The sequence below is a fragment of the Andrographis paniculata genome, unplaced genomic scaffold, assembly GCF_009805555.1.
Source record: "Andrographis paniculata isolate CXL003 unplaced genomic scaffold, ASM980555v1 Contig1END, whole genome shotgun sequence".
NCBI lineage: Eukaryota > Viridiplantae > Streptophyta > Magnoliopsida > Lamiales > Acanthaceae > Andrographis > Andrographis paniculata.
Genome location: NW_026137480.1, coordinates 23,189 through 43,698, shown reverse-complemented (window position 1 = coordinate 43,698; position 20,510 = coordinate 23,189). Strand labels below are relative to the sequence as shown.

Genomic DNA, 20,510 nt, shown 5'->3' with positions numbered 1-20,510 from the left:
GTATAAGAGATCTGTAACCCCCCACAATTATTTACATAAAGGTTCCTGCTTCCTACCCATAGTTAGCATGTATCTCCCCGGGTCATACTTGAGTATCACATCGTAGACCCCCACCCCAACTCTATCTTCCAACTCAGTGAATCGGAACATAGTGCATAGGTACTCTTCGATGCAGCGGGGACGAGACGACGTGACATACTACGATCACGTACAGAAGTGCTGCCCTTCGTCTCGGCAATATGGAACCTCTCAACAGCGTACGTTCTGCGGCGTGGTGGCAGGACCGCTAGGTCCGTGGCTCCGGGTGTAGATAGGGTGAAATCTGCAGAGGTCATGCAAATAAATAGGCCCCTTCCCTTCTCTTTTGGATGAATGGGGTGCTTTAGAAGGCGCTTGTAGATCTACGGTCCCTCGGAGCGAAGGGTTAGGCAGGTAGTATGGGCCCTCTGACTTCCAGCTATGTGCTGTGCGGCTACCGCGAAGCGAATTCAGGGAAGCTCGAAGAGCTTACGCTTACTCTCAGCCTCTTTGATTGGTAGGCGGGCGGGCTAAGCCCCCTACTTTAGATTCCATTCATAAGGCTAATTGGATCTTGTCGTGACGCTTTGGTTAGGCCGACTACTATTACTATTACTATTACTATTACTATTACTATTACTATTACTATTACTATTACTATTACTATTACTATTACTATTACTATTACTATTACTATTACTATTACTATTACTATAGGCTAGCTACTTCTAGCTTCTATAGTGGCCCTTCCACTTTGGCGTAGTTTTCGTTTGTATTGGTACTGAATGAACATATCAAACAAAGGCGATCATATCATGCAACTATGTATAGAGAGACTATGTATAGAGAGATGGAATAGATGTTCATGGATAGACAAACATTCCATGGATTCAACGTTTTTGGGCTGAAAAAGCTCGTCGATCCAAATGAATCATTCTTCTGGTCTCTCTTCACTCTCCGCCCCGAAACTGACCCACGGCACAGCGCCCATTCGCTTCTTAGCGGGAAGGCAACGAAGTGAAGTTCATCAGACCGCAGCGGAGTGGAGCAGCCGCGACACGACCTTACCTTAGCTGGATCTCGCTGGTGCCACCTAAACGTACGGTAGGCGGCGGATGTGTGACGTTTGGAGTTGTCGTTCGTGCACCTGTCCCCAATGGAAGAATGAGTGATATTTTCCCCTGCATATCATGGCCTTACCACTCGGTCCCCGATGGCCAGCGGGGGATTCGGTATAGCAGCTCACGTTCGTTTGCGCTGCGCGTTCCCGCAGGACTGGACACATCTTAGCTGTAGGAAGTATGGTTCCGAAAGTGACTTCGGTTCGCTAGTTCAGGCTCAACTCCTCGCTTTACGTTAGCGGACCTACAGGTCGGGCCGGGGCTCTGCGCTCTTTCTTTCTGTGTGGGACGATACCGGGGAGAGAAGGGAATGCGTCGAGGCGGCGAACAAGACAAGGTAATTTTGGCTTTTCCCTCCATGAGATGAGCCCAGTGCATTGGACCGATGGATAAGAGAACTGAGCTGGCCTAAAAAGCGCTTGGGCGCTCTATGTACGATGTAGACGTAATCAGATACATATCGATTTCTTTCTTTTCTGATGGATCATGAAAAGAGAATTGTCTCATCAATAGATAGAAATAGGGTTCCAAACCTTATTCTTGATAGATTCCCTCTCTATCTCTAGAGATCTATCAGAACAGATAAGGCTATCTATCAATCGATTTGAAAATAGCACGTTCATATTGCTTTTCGTTCATTTCCGCCGCGAAAAGATAGCCGCCAAAAGAGCGGGCGAAGCAGCTAGAAGCACTCGCTTCACGCCCTTGAATTCTTATTCACGGATGAATTGGGAAAGCCAAGAGAAAGATTCGATATTCGATTCTTACTTTCGTAGAGCCGGTCCTGCTGTTGCCTGCGCGTAGGGCCGCCCTCCACTCCCGTCCCGGGGCGCGTTGGGGCTTTTGTTTTTGGAACAGACGGCTTTGCTGACGCCTCGAATCAAGCTTTTATTGCGACATGCTATGTTTTCTCCCCCATTGCTAGTAGGTTGATGGGTCGCACGCCCGGCACACATGTTTTGGCCTTGTGTGTCCATAACTCAAAATAGGTGACCTAACGGCCGCCGCCCGACTAAACATACCAATAGTCACCAGATTCATATGAGCTACTGAGGAGTAAGCTATGATCTTCTTAAGATCGATCTGTCTTAAAGTGGTCGAGGAAGTATATATTATAGCAATCGCGCTTGGAGTATAAATGAAAGGAGTGGAACAAAGTGTCGCTTCGGGAAACATGGGTATTGAAAATCTTAAAAACCCGTAGGTTCCCAATTTTAAAGGAATTCCTGCCAAGATGACGGATCCTGCCGTAGGTGCCTCTACATGAGCTTCGGGTAACCAAATATGAACTGGTACCATAGGCACTTTGACGGCGAAAGAGGCGAAAGAAGCAATCCATAGAAAGATTTGGCGCCGCTCACTAAATTCTGTGGTTAATGAAATTTGTAAATCGGTGGTTCCTGTTTGGAGAAGAATCAACAGAATAGCTAATAGCATAAAAACAGATCCAAGTAAAGTATAAAGGAAAAACTGATATGCTGCCTTGATCTTTCTTTGTCTCGAACCCCATACCCCTATAATAATGGTAGAGTAAGGGGTGGCCCAAAAGCTCTATTGACCGGTGGTGGTTGGTCGAAGCTCCAGTAGGTAGCCACTCCCTTCTCAGAGAACCGTACGTGAGACTTCCGCCTCATACGGCTCCGTCCCGAGCTTCCGTCGTCGGCCTTGGCATTAGACCACTATCTATGCACGTATTTTCCGCCTGGACTCTCGCATCTTTTGCTTCTCGGGTGGTGGCGAACAATGGTGCTTGCGTTGCAGTAGATGCCCGCCCGAAAGAACCGCTCACTAGCTAGCCGGACTAGTGGGGCCCTATTTTCCGACATACTGAAAACCATGCCTTTCGAACCGAACGCAACGCCCGTCTTCCAAATCAAAAGCAAAAAGTGCTCGTTGGGAAGAAAGATTCCGTGCGGCCTGTAGAGCACATGTAAGGCCTTCTAGTATAGATAAGGTTGCTCACGCAGCGGATCTCTCTCGTACTATAGATAGAGAGGTGTGAAAGGAATAGCCAACTGTTATGGCTGCCCCTCGACTTACGGCCTTTACGCTACGACTACTGTGATGTGAGCGGTTCCAATTGGTTTGATCTTTCCCAATCATTCTGGACGGAACTTGTACGGAGGTGCATGCATAAAGGTTTGGAACTCTTTTCTTATCTGAATCTTAAGGACAGGACCCTACCCTATTCTCGAACCCTCTGCCGAGCTCTACCCTGCCCGCATTTCCTTTTGAAGGGGCCAAAAAAATGTCTCCACCTGCTGCCAACATCTGCTTTCTTCGGAATTCTACTGAACGGGTCGATCCTCCCCTCCCCCGTTTGTTTTAGCAACAACTCCTAAGGTCTCCTCACCAAGAGCTCGCCGGCGACGACAGAGGAAGCAACCCGCCTGCTGTGGCGGGGCGGCTTTTTTCTTTCACAATAAGACCTGGACGATTATCCCTACCCTCGGCAGCTTACGAGTTTACGTCCATCCCCGGTCGGGTACAGTTTCCTTTCGATTTCTCCCTTGTAGCCGTTACCCGAATTCGCGCAAGTGTGTCCACACCCCCCATTTAGAGGAATCCATTCTCGCGAACAAACACAACCCCTACACACACCTAGGAGCACCCCTTCCTGCATATCCATACAAGACCCGAGTAGGCGGGTCGAGGTCCTACGAGGTACCCACTACTCTACGTACCCTCCCAAAAGGAAAAAGATGTGTCTGTCAGGTTCGGTTCTTCTTAGTTGGGTTGGGCGGGTTCGACCAGAAATGCTATGCTTACACACAAGACTACCCCTCTTCCCGAAAGCTTCGCGGGGACTACTTTACGACGACGGACGACCGCCCGTAGGGGGTTTACTGCACAAGGCCCCTGCAGAGGAAAAGCTTTATCCCAGCGAATAGAGGATGCTCAGCTCCGCACAACATAGGGATTGGCACACTTTCGGGAAGAACATAGAATAGTAGAGGATCCAGCATGCAGAACACGGCGATCATTAGAAATTCACGAATTAGAGATGCTGTAATATACTCTTTCCCATAACTTCTCATACCAGACCAACCCACTAAAATGCAAATAGGGATCAGAAATGTGGTCAATATCACGCAGAATAAAGAGATACCGTCTATACCCAAATCCAAATTGATGTTTTCATAAGGAAGCCATCGAAGGCTTTCCACAAATTGAGATTTGGCCGTAGAAGGATCGAATTGTATCCGAAGAACAGGGGGATACAAAAAAGTAATAAGAGAGGCGCACAGACCAATCAATCGTATCGGTCGTATTCTTGAATTTGGAATGAAAAGAGGAGTAATGCTTCCTAGCACGGGAGAAAGAATAAGACCACTTAGATCAAAATACCATTGTTCTAACATAGAGTAGAATCGAACATTGAAGAAATGAATTGACAACAGTCAAAAGATGGGCGCCTAATTCCAATACAATAGGGGTCTATCAGTGCAAGTCAGCTGAACACCGTGATTGATGAGTGGGTAGGTGGGTTAGGTGCACCTCTCGCCCAGTGGGAAGTAATGAGGCTAGTCTCCCCCTCCCCCCCTGAATGAAAAAGTATTGGGGCCCCCTTCCCGCGTATGCGCTTTTATTTTCTTTATTTTGAATTTCCAATAGAGAATCTTTCTAACTCAAAAAATATCTCTGGCAAAATGCAATTCGTCGAGTTCAATCCAAGGTGCACCTTGCCTTTTTTCAGGTAGCTTTCTTACGCCTATTCAGCTAGTGGGGCATTGGTCATAGCCGAAATTCGTCGAAGGGATAAAAAGAAGAGAAAGAAAGGAATGCCAAGACATAGAACAATGGGAGTTGAGTTGAATTCAATCCAAATAAATAAGAGAACAAAGAAAGCACTCAAAAATGAAAGTTAGATCAAGAAGTGTCAGTAAGAACTAGCACGTCACTTCTTCCCCCCTTTCTACTTTTCCTCTCTCCTTTTGTCCTGTAACCCGGGCTTTTCATTCTGTTTTATAGAGACCCGAGGAGGAAATTATTGACATCCAAATTCATGTATAAAGGTGAGGATGGATGGAATTCAGCTTTTCTTATGTTATGAAGCTCGGGTGGGGAATATTGACTCTTCCTAATGCGCTATGGGTGAAGGTGTTACGTAGTAAATACATTCGAGATTGGGTTGGTCTTCCTCAACCCGTGGCCAAAGGAATTTTCAAGGTGTGGGATTCTATTCTTAAATCTTAAAGGGATTCAGTGGGTAATTGGCAATGGGCGGATTCCAAATTTATTGAAGGATTCATGGTGGATGAGGAATAAAAAACCTTGATAAAGCTATAGCTGCAGTTCCTCAAGAGGACTTGTCAAGATGCATGGCTTCTTTTTTTTGATGAGAATGGGTGTTGGAAGTGGGATAAATTTCAGCATCTCTTACCAGCGGCATCGTGTCTTAAAAAAGCGGGCATTAAGCCGCCGAATCAAAGAGGTAATGGTGATCGAAGGGGACCATCAAAGAATGGAACATTCTCTAGTTGCACAGCTTATGAGCTCATTGAAGGGGAAAATTGGGACCAACGTAGCAGGGAGTGGGAGATTGTTTGGAAATGGCAAGGGCCTCGCTTAAAAGCTCCTTTGGCTTGTGTTGCATAATAGCATAATAGATAACAAATAACAAATGAGCAGCGGAAACGAAGGCATATGAAAGATGTTAGCACCTGTCCAAGATGCAAGAAAGCTGAGACTACTATAATGCATGCTCTTAGGGATTGTGAGACCATTAAACCTATATATGGCTGCGCACGGTGAAAAAGCCCCGCCTAAAGCTACAAAGCCTAAGAAAAAACGAAGAGGTAGGCCTAAAAGAAGAATATGGAGCCAGAGGGAATGGAAGCTGCTTCCACCTCAGATAATCCTCCGGACTCCTGTTTGCCATTTAGTCTCTCTATTTCCTGTCGCCGTTCGATGCTTTCGTCACCAAAATCCCTATGTACATCTTCTAGCACTTCCCCGGCCTTTTTTACTCAATTACAGCCATCTCAGGTAGTCGTTTTTCGTATGTGCAAATTCTCTTTAATAAACTCCTTAGATCTCTGGGTCAGGTCAGACTCCGATAGTTTCTATTCCTTTATTATTAGTTCGGAAAGAGCTTCTGGGTCAGCAGAAGACCCCGTTGTATATAAAATCATTGTTCGAAAAGCAGAGAATAGATTAGACTAGCGGATCGCTTTCTTTAGGTTGAGTTGACAGCTTCGCTAGAGATTCTTTTTTTAGGGCTGCTAGAATGCGGTTTGTGGTTTATGTCACCTTACACCAATCAAAGGAAAGGAGGTGAAACGTTTGAAAAAGATGCCTTTTCGGCTTCGCGGGATGAGTCTTTTTAACCAGTCCGCCCTGTAAAAAGCAGTTGAACCTCGTAGCCTATATATTCATAGAGGAATGAATTTCTTGAAAGGCTTTCCCCTCCCTCCTAAGGAGGGGCCATTCAGGGGATACTTCTGCTCATGAATAGAATCTTCTACTTCAAGAGAATCCACAGCAATCGATGAACTGAGCCTTATGATTATTGCTTCTTGGAAGGTTGATAGCTATGTCTTGAGTACGTGGTTCTGTGAGTCAAATAGGATCTTTGAAATCTACTTTTTTGTGACCGCTAGTGGTAGACTGCCTTTACTGACTAGCCTCGCCGCTAACTCTTGCTAACTTCTTGCTGGAGGGCCTCTTGCTTTCCGTCTTGAGTTGGCTTTCCTACCTGAACTACCAAAGCGAGAACTAAGGCAGGTCTTGCTTACACTAAGAGTAGGAGCAGACCCCCCTTTCGATCTATCTCTAATTGCTAGAAAGAAGAAGCATTATTGATAGAAGAAAAAAAGCCTCTAATGCTAAGATCTCTAACTCTACTATTGCTATCAATAGAGGAAACGTAGCAGTTCCACTATTCCAATACTGAATTCAGAGTTGAGCTCCTTCCTTCCATTGACTTTATCGTCTTCTAATGCCAAGCCTCAGCCAGTTCTGGTACTACGGATATTGCTAGTTGAGAGCCTATAAGAATAAGAGAGCCCTCCCGTCTTACTAGTAGCTTTAGTCCTCGCCGCAAAGCATCTCTTTTGGATTCAAGAGAGCATGCCTTTATGATTTATGAATAGACCTAGGAAAGAGATAAGCCAATTCTCCAAAGCGGAAGAGTACGTGTCATTGGTGACGGCAAGGACACCAATCTATGGCAATCTGCTTGGCTCAATGGTTATCCCCCGCGTGACCAACCAGCCAGGATCACTCCTTCGCGACCTCTTACTCCCATCTCATCCCATTGATTAGCTTAGGAACGAGAAGATAAGCTTTCACTAGTGAGGGGTGCTAAGACCCAAAGGAAATCCGGAAAAAAGAGTGGCGCTTTGACTAAACTCGTGGACACGATAGTTCGCTCCGTCCCTTTCGAGAGAAATCTCTATTGCTGGAAGGTTGTCTAGATCTTTCTTTTCAAAGTTCTGTTAGGTTCTTAGTAGCAATCGTCGACCTTTTCTTCTTTTACTTCACATAGCTTTTCGTCTCTTTGATAGCTGGAAGTTCGGAAAAAGTATGAAAAGCTGGAGGACTTTGTACCATCCATTCCGGTGTGGTTGGATTCTGTTCAACAGCCCAAGGACTTTCCGCACATCTTTTGTTCTTTCCACTGCTTGAAGTGATTGTTACGACCACGAAGAAACGACAAATCCCAACTACGGATATATAAGAGCCAAAACTGCTAAGGGCATTCCATCCAGCGTAAGCATCTGGATAATCTGGAATGCGACGTGGCATACCCGAAAGCCCTAAGAAATGCATAGGAAAGAAGGTCAGATTAACCCCGAAAAAAGTGATCCAAAAATGGATTTGACCTAAAGTTTCAGGGTATGTCCGACCAAAGATTTTACCTACCCAATAGTGAAATCCTGCAAATAAAGCAAAAACGGCTCCCATAGAAAGTACATAATGGAAATGTGCAACCACATAATAAGTATCATGTAGAGCAATGTCTAGCCCAGAATTTGCCAGAACGATTCCCGTGAGTCCTCCTATGGTGAACAAAAAGATGAACCCTACAGCAAATAACATGGGTGTTTTGTATTGTATCGAACCCCCCCACATGGTAGCGATCCAACTAAAGATTTTGATTCCAGTGGGGACAGCTATGATCATGGTAGCTGCGGTGAAGTAGGCGCGGGTATCAACGTCTAAGCCCACAGTAAACATATGATGAGCCCAAACAAGAAATCCAAGGACGCCTATACTGATCATGGCATAAACCATGCCTAGATACCCGAAAACCGGTTTTCCCGAAAAAGTCGAAACAATATGACTTATGATACCGAATCCGGGCAGAATTAGGATGTAAACTTCAGGGTGCTTCTCTCTTCGTATAATAGAAGCGGATGAATAGAAGAAAGGTGGACTATATCATCAACTTATGTAATTCCATTTGTCTAGGAAAGCTAGCCATGCTTTATGGTGAATACTGTCAGGTTTAAATGCTTTGAGATCGTAAAGACTGTAATATTCCTCAATAAGGAAGAATCGTCGTGATTTATGACTTCGGAAAGTACTTGATTTAAAGTAATCTAGCATCATGATAACATCTTTTCGACTTTGTACAGACCAGTTATAGTAACCATTTTGACTACTAGAAAAGTGGATATTTCCTCCAAATACTACCTTAGTTGACTCTACATCTTGTAGAAGTTTATTAGTTACTCGAATACTTAGTTGAGGTAGTCGATTCTTCATAGCGATACTAATGGTACCATCAGCATCAAAGAATCCTGCAAACCAATTTGATTGAGCATCTAGTGTAATAGGTAGAATTACAGGGATATCCAGTACTTGACAGACACGATGTAGTTGAAGTAGTCGTGCTGAATGTTGAATATGACCATTAATACAATTCATTAGTTTAATCATACCAAGTTGATTATGTAGTCGATAACGAGTTGCTTTAGCACCTGATCGCATTTTAATACTTCCATCAAGCATATGTTGGATATATCGTAGTAGTCGTAGATCTTCAAGTCCCATAGTAATTTCAAGAGAAGTATATCCTTGTTTACTAACTTGAATACTTCCATCACCATCGATAATTCCAGCTAGCCACTCACAGAAGGATTTAGGATAAGTTGTTGCGCATGTAGTCTCTGAGGTTCCTACTAGACTGCTTTTATGTCGTTGGTTACCTGCTGATTGTGTCTTAGATACTCCATTTTGACTAGATCGGGGTTTTACTAGAAAACCACTTATGAACATAGTAGGAGTCCCATTAAGCAGACAGTCCCAGCATACAGCGCAATGCGTATTCAGATTTGAATCTGAAAAGGGCCATTTCAAACCGAAGAACCGAAAGAGATGCTGGTATAATATTGGGTCTCCCCCTCCAGCAGGATCAAAAAAGGTTGTATTAAAGTTTCGATCAGTTAATAACATGGTAATTGCCCCTGCCAGTACCGGAAGTGATAATAAAAGTGGGAATGCTGTCACTAGAACGGACCAAACAAATAGGGGTGATCTATGCATAGTCATTCCAGGTCCACGCATGTTGGAGATAGTTGTTATAAAATTGATAGAACCTAAAATGGATGAAACACCAGATAGATGAAGACTAGAAATTGCTAAATCAACTGCTCCTCCAGAATGGCTGGTAATACCACTTAAGGGCGGATAGACCGTCCACCCAGTTCCGCTACCCACTTCTACTAAGGCTGAGCTTAATAGGAGCAAGAGACTTGGTGGCAACAACCAGAATGAAATATTATTTAATCGTGGAAATGCCATGTCAGGCGCACCTATCAGAATCGGAACAGACCAATTACCAGATCCACCTATCATCGCCGGCATAACCATAAAAAAGATCATTAAAAAGGCGTGAGCCGTTATTAAAACATTATAAAGTTGATGATTCCCACCAAGAATTTGATCGCCGGGTCGTGCTAATTCCATACGAATCAGTACTGAAAAGCATGTGCCCATCACTCCAGCAATGGCACCGAAGATGAAATATAGAGTCCCTATATCTTTGTGGTTAGTGGAGAACAGCCATCGGACCGGATTTGTCATAAAATGGAGATTCTTTCCTTTCCTTCCTTATCAGAGAGGGGCCATTTAAAGTTATGGCTTATGAAGCGGGGCTTATTTATTGAAAAAGGGTCCGTGAGGGGGTTTTGGGGAAGGTCCGGAAAGCCCAACCTTTATTGATGGGACATTTGGATCCTCTTTTCCTCTCACCCGGACCCGGTTCTGGTTCAGGAAAGGGTCAACGCAAGGATCTTACTTCGAAGCAATCTCTGGAGTTTTCCCTTATCCGAACGGGTCTTGCAAGAAAAGAAAATTGAATATTGAGCGGAAAATATACGCTATTGGGATGGGATGGCTCCTACTAGCTCCCCCCCCTAAGAACCGCACGTGCGAGTTCCCCCGCATACGGCTCAAGTGGCGGAGGCCTTTCCTTCGCGCTTGGTAAGCGCTTCGCTGTAGCCAAGCTTCGACCGCGACTGCTCTAAGCTTTTGGCCGCCTTATTCCGTCACCCGAGATCCAAGTCAGCACCGGCAAAGATCTCTTGATTCCTCGCGGCCGGGCTTTCTAGTGGAAAAGGAATCAAAACCTCTTGCCTATCTCACCCCCTTTCCCCTTTGAAGTTTAAGGTAAGCTTCCCCTCCTTCCTCTCCCCTCGGTCGAGCCCCTAAACTCCCGAGGGTTAGGTTCAAGGGATCGGTCGAGCGGCTTTCGCCCCTGACTTCTTTCTTCAACCAAGGGTGAGCCTTCGCTTTTTGGATCGTCTTCTGCCCAATGCGGTATCCCCGTTTTTTGGTTCCCATTGGGTTTACCTTGTTCACAGGTCGACCCCATGGCAGCAAGAAAAGGCGATCTTGTGCTATACTCCGGTGATCTCTTTCCTACCGAGGCACGCAAACTCCCATCGTGGCCCAGATCACATTCCGTGAATCGAAAGGGGAAGCCTACTCATCTATCAGCTCCTCTCGTAGATCGGTGCGGTTTTACGAAGCGTCTAAGCACAGTTCACTCACGTTGATCAATCAAGAGGTTTGCCGCCACTCCTTAAGGTTACTTCTATCATACACTTCTTGCATTCTTTCCCACGCTTCATACCCCCTCTTTCTTCTTAAGGTAAGGTAAAGGGCCAGGCATGGTGGGAGGAAGTCGGCAATCTTTTTGGCTTGACCAAGAAGTCTTATGTCCTCCGAGTCGCACGGCGTTTTAACCGAAAGAACTTCTTGCGCAATTCATGCCTTTCGGTTTTTATGACAAAAAATTGGTTCTTGATTTTCATTTCAAATTGTTCTCTGGACTTTTTATCAATATGAGGTGATCGTAACACAGTATATAAGACTCGTGATTCAGGCAATCCAATCCGCCTTGTGTAAGGCGGAAGCCCCCAAAAATGGTTTTCAAAAAATGGGTGATCAAAAGATTTCATTACTATGCCTATCTTGGTGGTCGTTACTTTCGGTGATCTTTCTTTTTGGCTGACTCCTCTTCTTCTTCTATTGATCAGAAGCATCCAGCAGCGCCACGCCGGTTTTGAATGAGATTCTAAGGGCTAAGGCCCGGGGGCATAGTTGATCAAATCGAGAAAGTTCCCAAGATCCTCAAAGAACCAACTAGTGGCTCCCCTTAAAATAACATCATAATAGGTATCTTGGAGATGTCCTGGGATTTGAAGAGCGTCGTTTCCCATAACAGTGCGAATAAGATCGGCCATGTTCCACTCCGGCGGGATTTGTCTATTCGACAATAGAACCAACTCTTCGCATTTCTTTTCTATTTCAGCAAATAATTTTTCGAATTCAGGTGGAGCGCTTTCGACCTCGGATGCAACCAACACATCTTGGGCACTCTTGTTAGCCATCAACTCCCACAACTTCTTGCGTATATCAGATGGAAGTTCCACTAGACGTTCACTGGAAGGGTGAAGACCAGGGTGGTCCTGAAAAATCCCTTCCCAAGAAGAAATTTTATGCGAAAGTCTATCAATAGACATCAAACTCTTATGACTCACACTATCAATAGACATAGATGAACTTTTCTTTTCCATGATCAATTATTCTTTTCTATTCCCTCCATACAGCTTAACGAAGCTATATATATAGAGTATAGATAGAGTCTAGTTCAGAACGAAAAGAGAGTTCTTTCTATTTTCCTTGGTTTTAGACTTTGATCTAGGGGATCTAGGGGATCTAGGGGATCTAGGGGATCTAGGGGATCTAGGGGGAAGAATGAGAATTTACGGAACACAAACCCAACCTCGTCTACGATTGCCCTTTCTCTCTTTAGGCAGGAAGATTCTTGGTTTCTTCCCCAGCTGCGGACCCGCAAATCACTTACTTCCTCAGACCTTCCCCCTTCCGCTTTCCTTCTTTCTGTTTTTGATTGAGTTTCTACGGATTTAAACCAGTTCTATTTGGATCTAAGACCACCTTCCTTCCTTAGAAGGCGAACATCTCATGCATCTTTAGAACCATGGAACTACCATCTAATATGGGCGAACGCTAATGCACGCTATATCTCTTAGTAGTTTGGGTTTCCCATGAGGGAGCTCACTCTCTGTATAGGGAATTAGGTAACGAAGGGGCGACGACGAAGGAGAAGGTAACAAGTATCGGAGCGAAGGCTAATATGTTCGAAATAGTTGTAGTCGCGACGAACGCTCCAGACTATGGCGATTAGTATCGAAGATGGTTACCTTCTAAAGCTAGGGAAAGCCCATCGTTCTATGTCTTGGCATTGCTTTCTTTCTCCGAGTCGTGTAGGGCCTGTTCAAGTTCCGCAGGAGTCGTTTCGGTTGGAACTTGGACGCAAGCAAGAAACTTCTTGAATATATCCTGATGGGCGGGAGAGGTCTGCAGCAAGTAGGCGAGGCGAACTATGCTTTCTATCTTTCAATCGGATACTCATTGCTTGGATGCCTTTGAACTCGAGATGACTTGCAGAAAAAATGCTTTCTAGGTTTGTCTTGTGTCTCCGAAATAAATGGTCCATTTATTGATGGGCGAACGACGGGGATTGAACCCGCGCGTGGTGGATTCACAATCCACTGCCTTGATCCACTTGGCTACATCCGCCCCTACCCCCACACAGGTTTCAGTCTCCATCTACGATCAGATCCTTTCTGAACGTACCTATGACTGCTATCAAAGAGAAGCTTTTTCCTATACTATAGTTGCAGGTCTATTGTTGTCTTTCGGAATTCTTAGGGGAAAGAAAGCTTCAAGAAGTAGAAGCTTCCTGGCAAAGCTTCCAACTGCAGAGGTTGGGCTGTTCACTTCATTGATTTGACTTCACTTTACTTAAGATTAAAGATAGGGGCCGGGCGGGCAGTGAAGGCTCATTTAGTAGACAGCGAGCGAGCAGCAAGCACCTACTCCTATAAAAATGAAAAGCAGCAAGCGGAACTTGACGAAGCCCTTTTCTACAAACCTTTCTAGTTTAGTTTATTAAGAGAAGCTCGAAGAGCTTTCTTCGCATGCTTGAGCGCCTTTCTATTAGTAAGGTTCTCAAAGGGCTAGCGATGTGACCGATTCATAGATCTTCATGCACTACCATGTAATATGTTGGGCGACAATAGAATGCATGCCGGAGAAAAGTCAAAAGTCTTCCGCGAGATGTAATGTCCAGGAATCTGCTTGGTTCGAAGGAAGTGCAGCAAGTACTTGAGAAATTCTTGAATATCATGCCCCACGACAGATATACTTACCGACAAGATCAATAGTAGAAGAAGGAAGGGAATGCGCTGGTGCCTTGGGGCAGAAGCTTCGGTTTGCTTTATACTAAGGAAAGTGCATCTCATGCCATGGTTCTTGTTTGCGTATCCGCGGTTGGTCAACTATTAGTTTCCGCTGCAAGTGCTTGAGAAATCAACTCAACCAACGAGTAGGTCGTGCTGGTCTGGAATTCCGTTCAAGAGGAGATGTGGAGATTGGTAAGATCGGAGTCCTGGGCTGATAGCAGTGCGTATAACGGAAAAGAAATGAAAAATTATGCTCCGGTAGTGAATCACCTACTCAAAAAATGGGCAGGGCGGTTCGGTTTCCTATCTGTGCTCTCTCTCTTCTGTCATGTCTCTTGCCGGCTAGAAGCCACAAAGCAAGAGCAGATCTGATCGTATACCCTCATTCGATCTCAGATGGGCAAAGGAAGGCAGGGAAAGTACTATAGTGCCGAAAGGCAAAATGTGAATGCTGGAAAATAGGTCTCAAGGAAAGTTGGCTCCAAAGGCCCCCAAAAAAATAGAAAATATTGTTTAGTCTGAATCTGAAATGGGCTTATTATGAAGTTTCTTTCCGGGGATTTCGTTTCAAATAGGCTGCATTTCAATGAATTATTGAGGGGGGAACTGGAGGATTGATTTCAGTAGGGATAGCAGCGCCAGAACCAAACTCAGGATCTGGTTCAATATGAATGACATCTTTCTCAATCCTTGCTGGTAATTCACGACTAAAATCACGAAGTTCCTCTTCAGTAGCAGCAACAGACACCTTGTCTCCTGTAGAATAACATTTAAAGGGGTCTTTGCGAATTGCTCTTGGTGATAGCACAGCTTGGGTCTCAACCTCCGCACCTGAGATCTGGGCAGTTGGAGCAACTGGCAACAAGTTATTGGTAGAAGTTTGCCCCACGGGTCACATGTATAGGACCAACTGGAACAAGCAAGGGCTTTCGCGCATCCCTTTGATTGCTGGCCATTGAAAGCAATTCTTAGGAATGACACATCTGGCGTTGGATCAAAGAGCTAGTGAGAAGTGGTCTCTTGCGGGGATGCTTGAGGGTATTTCCCGGGATTTCTCTTCATCCATAGAAAGGATATTTTCTTTCTCGGAGGTTTTTCTTTTCGTATATATAACCTCTAAGCAGTAAGACCTTGCAAGCTAGGATCTCAAAACGATAGCACAAACAAAAGCAGCATTTTCTGGCAGCTATAGAATCAGTTGCAATTAGCTCTATTCCGCCCTCTTCGCTCCTCTTCGATGAAAGGGCTTACTGAGGCCAACAGCCTTTGAAGAGAAAGACCCCTGCCCGGGATGATTGCCTATTGTTAGCTTCCTTCGGCCCTTGCTTAGAACTTGACCGCTAGCTTATTTATATGGGAAGGACTAGCCTTTGTTGAATCCAAAAGAGATGCCTTTAGATTCGATAATAGAGTCCCTTTACTTTCTCATTAGCGCCTACGTTGCTTTGCCAGTAGAGTTCCTCTGAGCTTACATCGCTTACTGCTTTATGCCTTTCGCCAGACGGTCTTTGCTCTGATCGGATAGTTTTATCTCAAAATGCCGGGTTTGAAACCCTTTCATCGACACTTTCACTAGCTCTCAGTCTACATCTGAAAGCAAAAGCAACTCCTAAGCTTCTTCTTTAGTTTATTCGATAGAGTCATTTGTATTTAATGCTTTCTCTTCTCACTGTGCTATTACTAATGAGTTTACGCTTCCTTGAAAATGCTTTTCCGAGTGAGATCGTTGACCCCTTTCGTCTTCCTTGTTGGCGAATGAGAGCTCTTACCTATGATAGCTGCTTTTTAGAGCATATAGTTCGAGAAAGTGGGTTTCTGAAAGCTTGGAACCAATTCCTTTCCCGGTCCGTACTTTATGAGTTATGATTCTTCTTTGCTTTGTCGAGATTGTCTGGGTGCTCTATGTACCGTCCCTTTGTCTTTGCCCATCGCGTCATTAACCCTTCCCTTGGGGGCTGGCAGTCTTATCCGGAGACCGCGGAGTGGTCAAAAGTCTTCCCCAAGAGCTTGCTATGTATAATAAAGGGGGCTGGCGGCTAAGCTTGCCTCAACTCAACGGCAAAGTCCCACAACTTAGAAAGCGGTAATAAACACGGCCTGTAACACACTTGCTGGTTACGGAATAGGGGATTAGCCCCCGACCTGTCGATGCTCCGTAGCAAGTCTGGTTGTGTCTCGGGTAGTTCGAGTAGTAGTTGTAGTAGTAGCGAGCCAGTATATACATATATTATTCTATTGAATCAGGATAAAGACCCTTCGGAAAGGCTGAAAAGAGCCTTGTTGCTTGCTTGGCCGTCAAAGAGAGGATAGGAATTGTTAACTATCGGAGTTGCTAGCAGATCGAAATCGGAGGGAAGCGGAATCAGTGCCAATCAGTCACTTATACAGCCAGCCTTGGAATAAGATCAGTCATTCCAGCAAACGTAGGCTTGAAAGCCGGAAGGAAAGAAAGCGAAGTAAGCATCCAACTCTGGTACTAGCAAACAGCGAGTGGTTATCCGGTCCCTTTCAAAAAAATCCTATTCCAAACAGGGATGTCGGTTCGGTATCATACATCTCGGATTGTTTTCCGGACATGTGATCCTAGCTCAGAGAAACAGGCTTTCTCACCTTTGGAAGCAGCTCGTAGAATAGGTCTGGCAGCTTTCTTGCCAGATAGTTCTATTGCTAATTCCTTGTGATCGGATGCAGGGAAGCCTGAGATAGCATGCCCGCTAGCTTCTACGTGAAACCTTAGGCTGACGACTGAAAGATAGGCAGAGGTTGCTTTTGCTATTCGAAGTCAAAGCTTATGAGTTACTCTTCGATGGAAGTTTCTTGGCTTATACCTTGCTCCTTCCCCGGTTGTTGAGATAATGGAAACTTCGATGGAAAGTCAATATCAGCCTAGGTGGGATTTTCAAGCATTTATTGTAATTAAAGTAAAGCTCTCCTTAGTTGTGCCAGTAGTCATTCTACGATTGCACCACGTATACTTTAACCATATGCACCCCAGGTCAAATAACCTGCAATTATCTAAGGCATCCCTTAAGTCCTGAAGTTGCCAATTTTCCCTAAGAGAAGCCCCCTTCCTTTTTGCGGCTATCCATAAAACCCTGTAAATCTCCATCTAGGTTGATTATCGCTAATTTCGTAAATAGCATTAATATGCCTTTGGGAATAGCTCTGAACTACCACCGAAACCTCCTTATCCCACAAGAGTGCCAGCCCTCCTGACTTAGCCCTCACTTCCCCCGCAATGCAATTCCAAACAACCTGAGTGATTCTTTTCACTTTTAGATATTCCCTTACATTTCGTTTCACTAGGGAGGGATCTTCTTTACGAATGAGCTCACGGAGAGCTCGAACTTTTTGTTCCCAAGCCCTCGACAGTTCCAAACGAGGCAATTCATGGAGACCTAGGGACTGGCCGGACCCAATCTCCGCCGAGTTTACAGGTCTGGTAACACGTTTATTGGAATCCATAGCTTCATTCAAGTTAGCCTTACTCGTTCTTTTGAAAGCCATCATCTAAATCTGATTTTCGTTTCTGACCTGCTTCATTCCATCTGACAAAGAACAATGGAATCGATGGTAAGAGTCTTCCTTTCCTCTCGTACCTCTGCTCTCTTCCAATGACCTGTCTTCCTCTTCTTCACACCGTGATCCTTGGCTTTTGAATAAGAGGTCGGATCGGGCGTTTTGGATACAGGAATTGGGCTTTTCCCTTCCTTTGTCTTGAACTGGACTTTTCCGAAAAGGTGCTTTGCACTATTTGCACTATATGCTGGTTCACCCGGTCAAGCTCTTGGCTAAAAAAGATTCACACTCCTCAGCCCCAGGACAATCTCTCAAAATACATTAAGATGTTGTTGACCTCTTTTTCTTTTCTTTGCTGATTCCTCTCAATGAAATTTGCCATGTTGCACTAAGTTACTTACGGATGTATGCATGCAGTCCGGGAACACTTTGGGGTGAACACCCATCCAAACAAGTAGGGTCAATAGTTCAGCATTTAGGCCGTAACATTTAGCAACAAAAAAATCTTTCACCCAACAAGTGCTCTCCGAACCAAGCTAGATAGTCTCCTATCACTAGGCTCACCAACCAACCTGGACTTTTTTTTTTTATTATTCCTGCCGGATATCAAAACAACCCAACCCATAAGGGTTGTTTCCAGCCATGAGTTCCCCTATAACATAAGCGCTCTTGGGTGGAGTGGGCCATCATTCGCCAGGTCTTTGAGTGCCCGTCGTACCACGTGGTTGGTGCACTAGGCTGATCCGAGACTCGACTTTTCGGATCTGGAACCTGCGCCCGGCCTGGTCTGCCAGCTCTTAGTGGCTCTACGTCCGGTCGTGCGTGGTATGTTCGCGATTCGTACAAATGGAACGCATCGCGTACTAACACTTTCCTTTTGGGGCTGGGCCATTCCATCAAATCTTTGAGAAGGAGCCCAATCTCTGATGGTCGGCGTGGCGATAGGCTTTGCTTCTACGACTGCCTTCCCAGCCGTTGAAACACTAAGCGAGAACGGTAAGGGGCGCACAATGTTGTTGTGCGGGGATGCGATTTGCCAAGCTGGGGCAAACAAAGCCGTCCGACCCTACCGGATTAGGAATGCGAAGGCCTCTCCAGAGAAAGGAGACCGGGGAAAGAAAGAGCTATGCTATTGACCAACCCCTTTTTCTCATTTTGTTTGAAGTGGGCCAAATAGAGAATGAAATGGATAAAAAAAATAGGGGAAGGGTGTAACTTTTTTTTGGTTTAAGGGCTTTAGCCCTACCGAAGTACCAAAGGCTTTCGGGGCTTAACCTACCTTATTAGACGACCTAAAAAAGGGCTTTCAGTAGCGCTCTTAGAATCTAAGCCTTTTGAAGGGCCAGTAGTTGTAGCTGTGGCCACACCAACCCTTTCGTTCTTATCGCTCCGGATAGAGACCTATATGACCCCCGGGTGGTACAAAGTCAACCTCTTCCGTAGAAGCAGGTAGTAACCTAACCTTTAAGAATTTGTTCAAGGGGGCCTCTTAGAGATCAATGGAAAAATCTCCATGTGTGGCGTGCAAGAAAAGGTATAAATATTGCATCCATCCTAGAAAAGACCGATTGAGACTCCCTACACGGTCCCACGAAGATCTCTACGTACTTGTTCCAGTCCAGGACAAGTGAGATCTTCCGGTCTGCGTGCGTGGGAGCAGCTCAAACAAAGAAGAGTCTGGCCCGGTCTGAATTCAGGCACGGCCCGCCCGTCTGCTGCTAGGTCCGGGAATGGCGCCAGGCCAGGTCGCCGCTATGCCCCAACATGAATTGAATGGTCCTTCGCCCTTCGTTTGATTCCGGCGGCCGGCATAGATCTCATGAGACCCGCCCACTATTACGGAGAAAAAAGCCCTGCCCTTTTCCTTCGCTACTAGGAAAGTAAGCAACTTCTATTAGCGCCGGGCCTTGAGTCGAATTGATCGTGTCATGTGCAACGTCCATCAATGATGGTTCATTAATGTTCATTGATTTAGACTCCTTCCCCCTTCTCAACTACGAAAAAGATCGAGAGGTTCGCTGACCAAGAACGGAAACGGAAGCCTTTCGACTCACTTGCCATTCTCTCAACAATAAATAAAGCTCGCCCTCGAGCCCTGGGCCGGGTCTTTCCCTGTTGTTCTGTTCCCGCCACGAGAAAGACGCGCGGAAGAGGTATGCCCAGCGCGCCGAGGATCCGTTGAGAGTTTGTCTCGGTAGGGAACTGTACGATCTTTTACCCTATTGTATTGAATGTATTGAATCAAAAAAGGGTCAGCCCCCTATTGTTTGATCCAATATTGACCGGGGGCGAGCTTTCTTTATTGTTGAGAGAATGCTTCCATAGGTCCTTGGTTTGACCTCCTAATGAGAATTGAGGTCCTTGCTTTGTTGAAAGCTCCGCGGGGCCAATTTCTCTTACTTGCGACGTGTGCCCCCCTTTCTTCGAGTGCCCCGCCCGGTTCACTGGGCTGTTGGCCTACCAAGCACTTGCCCGCTGCCCCTGCCGCCCGCTTGGCGGGCTCCGCGCTCGTTATCCTTACTTTGCTCTCTGCTGGGGCCCGTACATTGCTCTAGCCATAAGCTATGGCAGCTCCAGCTCGCAACCACAGGGGCCTGCCCTGCGAGGCCAACTAATATCCCAAAGCTCAGCCGTCAGCCTCCATTCGAATGTTGTTAGGGGTTCTTTCGCTTTTGCCAGATCTAGAGAGATACTACAAGTCCTCCGTCCCAGATTCCATCGCCGCGGCCATCTGGTTCACCGGTACTACCAAAAAGTCTCATGCTTACGTTACTCTTACTGATGGTTTGATTATCTTGGACCACGAAGACCCCAGTCGTGCTTCTGGTTTCCATTCCCATCATCATATTGATGATAAATCTCCTCATGCTCTGCCATAAGAACTTGGAGTCCGTATCATGGTGAAGATAAGGTAAGGCTGTGATTCTTGCTCAAAAAAAAGACCGAACGCGTTCGAGTTATTGGCTCGTCCAACCCGGCAGCATTCATGAGTCGCTCGTTCAACTGTCCCTCGGAGACAGGGTCGAGAAGTACCATGCGCCCCCCGTCCTTTCTTTCTATCGGTCCCACCCAGCAAGATACGGCTCGGCCAAAAAAGGTAAGCGCCTAGCACGAGCCTTTTTTGATTAGT

General features: G+C 45.6%; 3 protein-coding genes and 1 pseudogene across 3 annotated transcripts; all 4 read right to left on the bottom strand.

The window, feature by feature from the left end:
• Window positions 1-327: 327 nt before the first annotated feature.
• On the bottom strand, window positions 328-3,695 carry LOC127244593 (NADH-ubiquinone oxidoreductase chain 4-like; annotated as a pseudogene).
• LOC127244587 (NADH-ubiquinone oxidoreductase chain 4-like) lies at window positions 328-6,497 on the bottom strand. The gene has a single exon (XM_051265154.1). The coding sequence runs from the start codon at window positions 4,499-4,501 to the stop codon at window positions 3,983-3,985; it is 519 nt and encodes a 172-aa protein (XP_051121111.1). The 5' UTR covers window positions 4,502-6,497; the 3' UTR covers window positions 328-3,982.
• A 572-nt stretch (window positions 6,498-7,069) lies between these two features.
• LOC127244589 (cytochrome c oxidase subunit 1-like) lies at window positions 7,070-9,273 on the bottom strand. The gene is made up of 3 exons (XM_051265156.1): window positions 9,068-9,273; window positions 8,934-8,980; window positions 7,070-8,481 (listed from the first exon to the last, which is right to left on the bottom strand). The coding sequence occupies exons 1-3, from the start codon at window positions 9,194-9,196 to the stop codon at window positions 7,617-7,619; spliced, it is 1,041 nt and encodes a 346-aa protein (XP_051121113.1). The 5' UTR covers window positions 9,197-9,273; the 3' UTR covers window positions 7,070-7,616.
• On the bottom strand, window positions 9,269-13,115 carry LOC127244592 (cytochrome c oxidase subunit 1-like). The gene is made up of 2 exons (XM_051265159.1): window positions 9,345-13,115; window positions 9,269-9,295 (listed from the first exon to the last, which is right to left on the bottom strand). Exons 1-2 carry the CDS (start codon window positions 10,170-10,172, stop codon window positions 9,269-9,271), a joined length of 855 nt encoding a protein of 284 aa, XP_051121116.1. The 5' UTR covers window positions 10,173-13,115.
• Window positions 13,116-20,510: the final 7,395 nt, after the last annotated feature.

Bases quoted from the DNA above. Each gene is read 5' to 3' on its own strand.
- LOC127244587 (XM_051265154.1), bottom strand. From the start codon at position 4,501: ATGTTAGAACAATGGTATTTTGATCTAAGTGGTCTTATTCTTTCTCCC.
- LOC127244589 (XM_051265156.1), bottom strand. From the start codon at position 9,196: ATGGTGATGGAAGTATTCAAGTTAGTAAACAAGGATATACTTCTCTTG. The intron at 8,981-9,067 runs GTGCTAAAGCAA...TTCAACATTCAG, and splicing joins AAGTATTAAAATGCGATCAG to CACGACTACTTCAACTACAT. The intron at 8,482-8,933 runs GTAATTCTACCT...TATTATACGAAG, and splicing joins GTCAAGTACTGGATATCCCT to AGAGAAGCACCCTGAAGTTT.
- LOC127244592 (XM_051265159.1), bottom strand. From the start codon at position 10,172: ATGACAAATCCGGTCCGATGGCTGTTCTCCACTAACCACAAAGATATA. The intron at 9,296-9,344 runs GTAAAACCCCGA...CACAATCAGCAG, and splicing joins TGTTCATAAGTGGTTTTCTA to GTAACCAACGACATAAAAGC.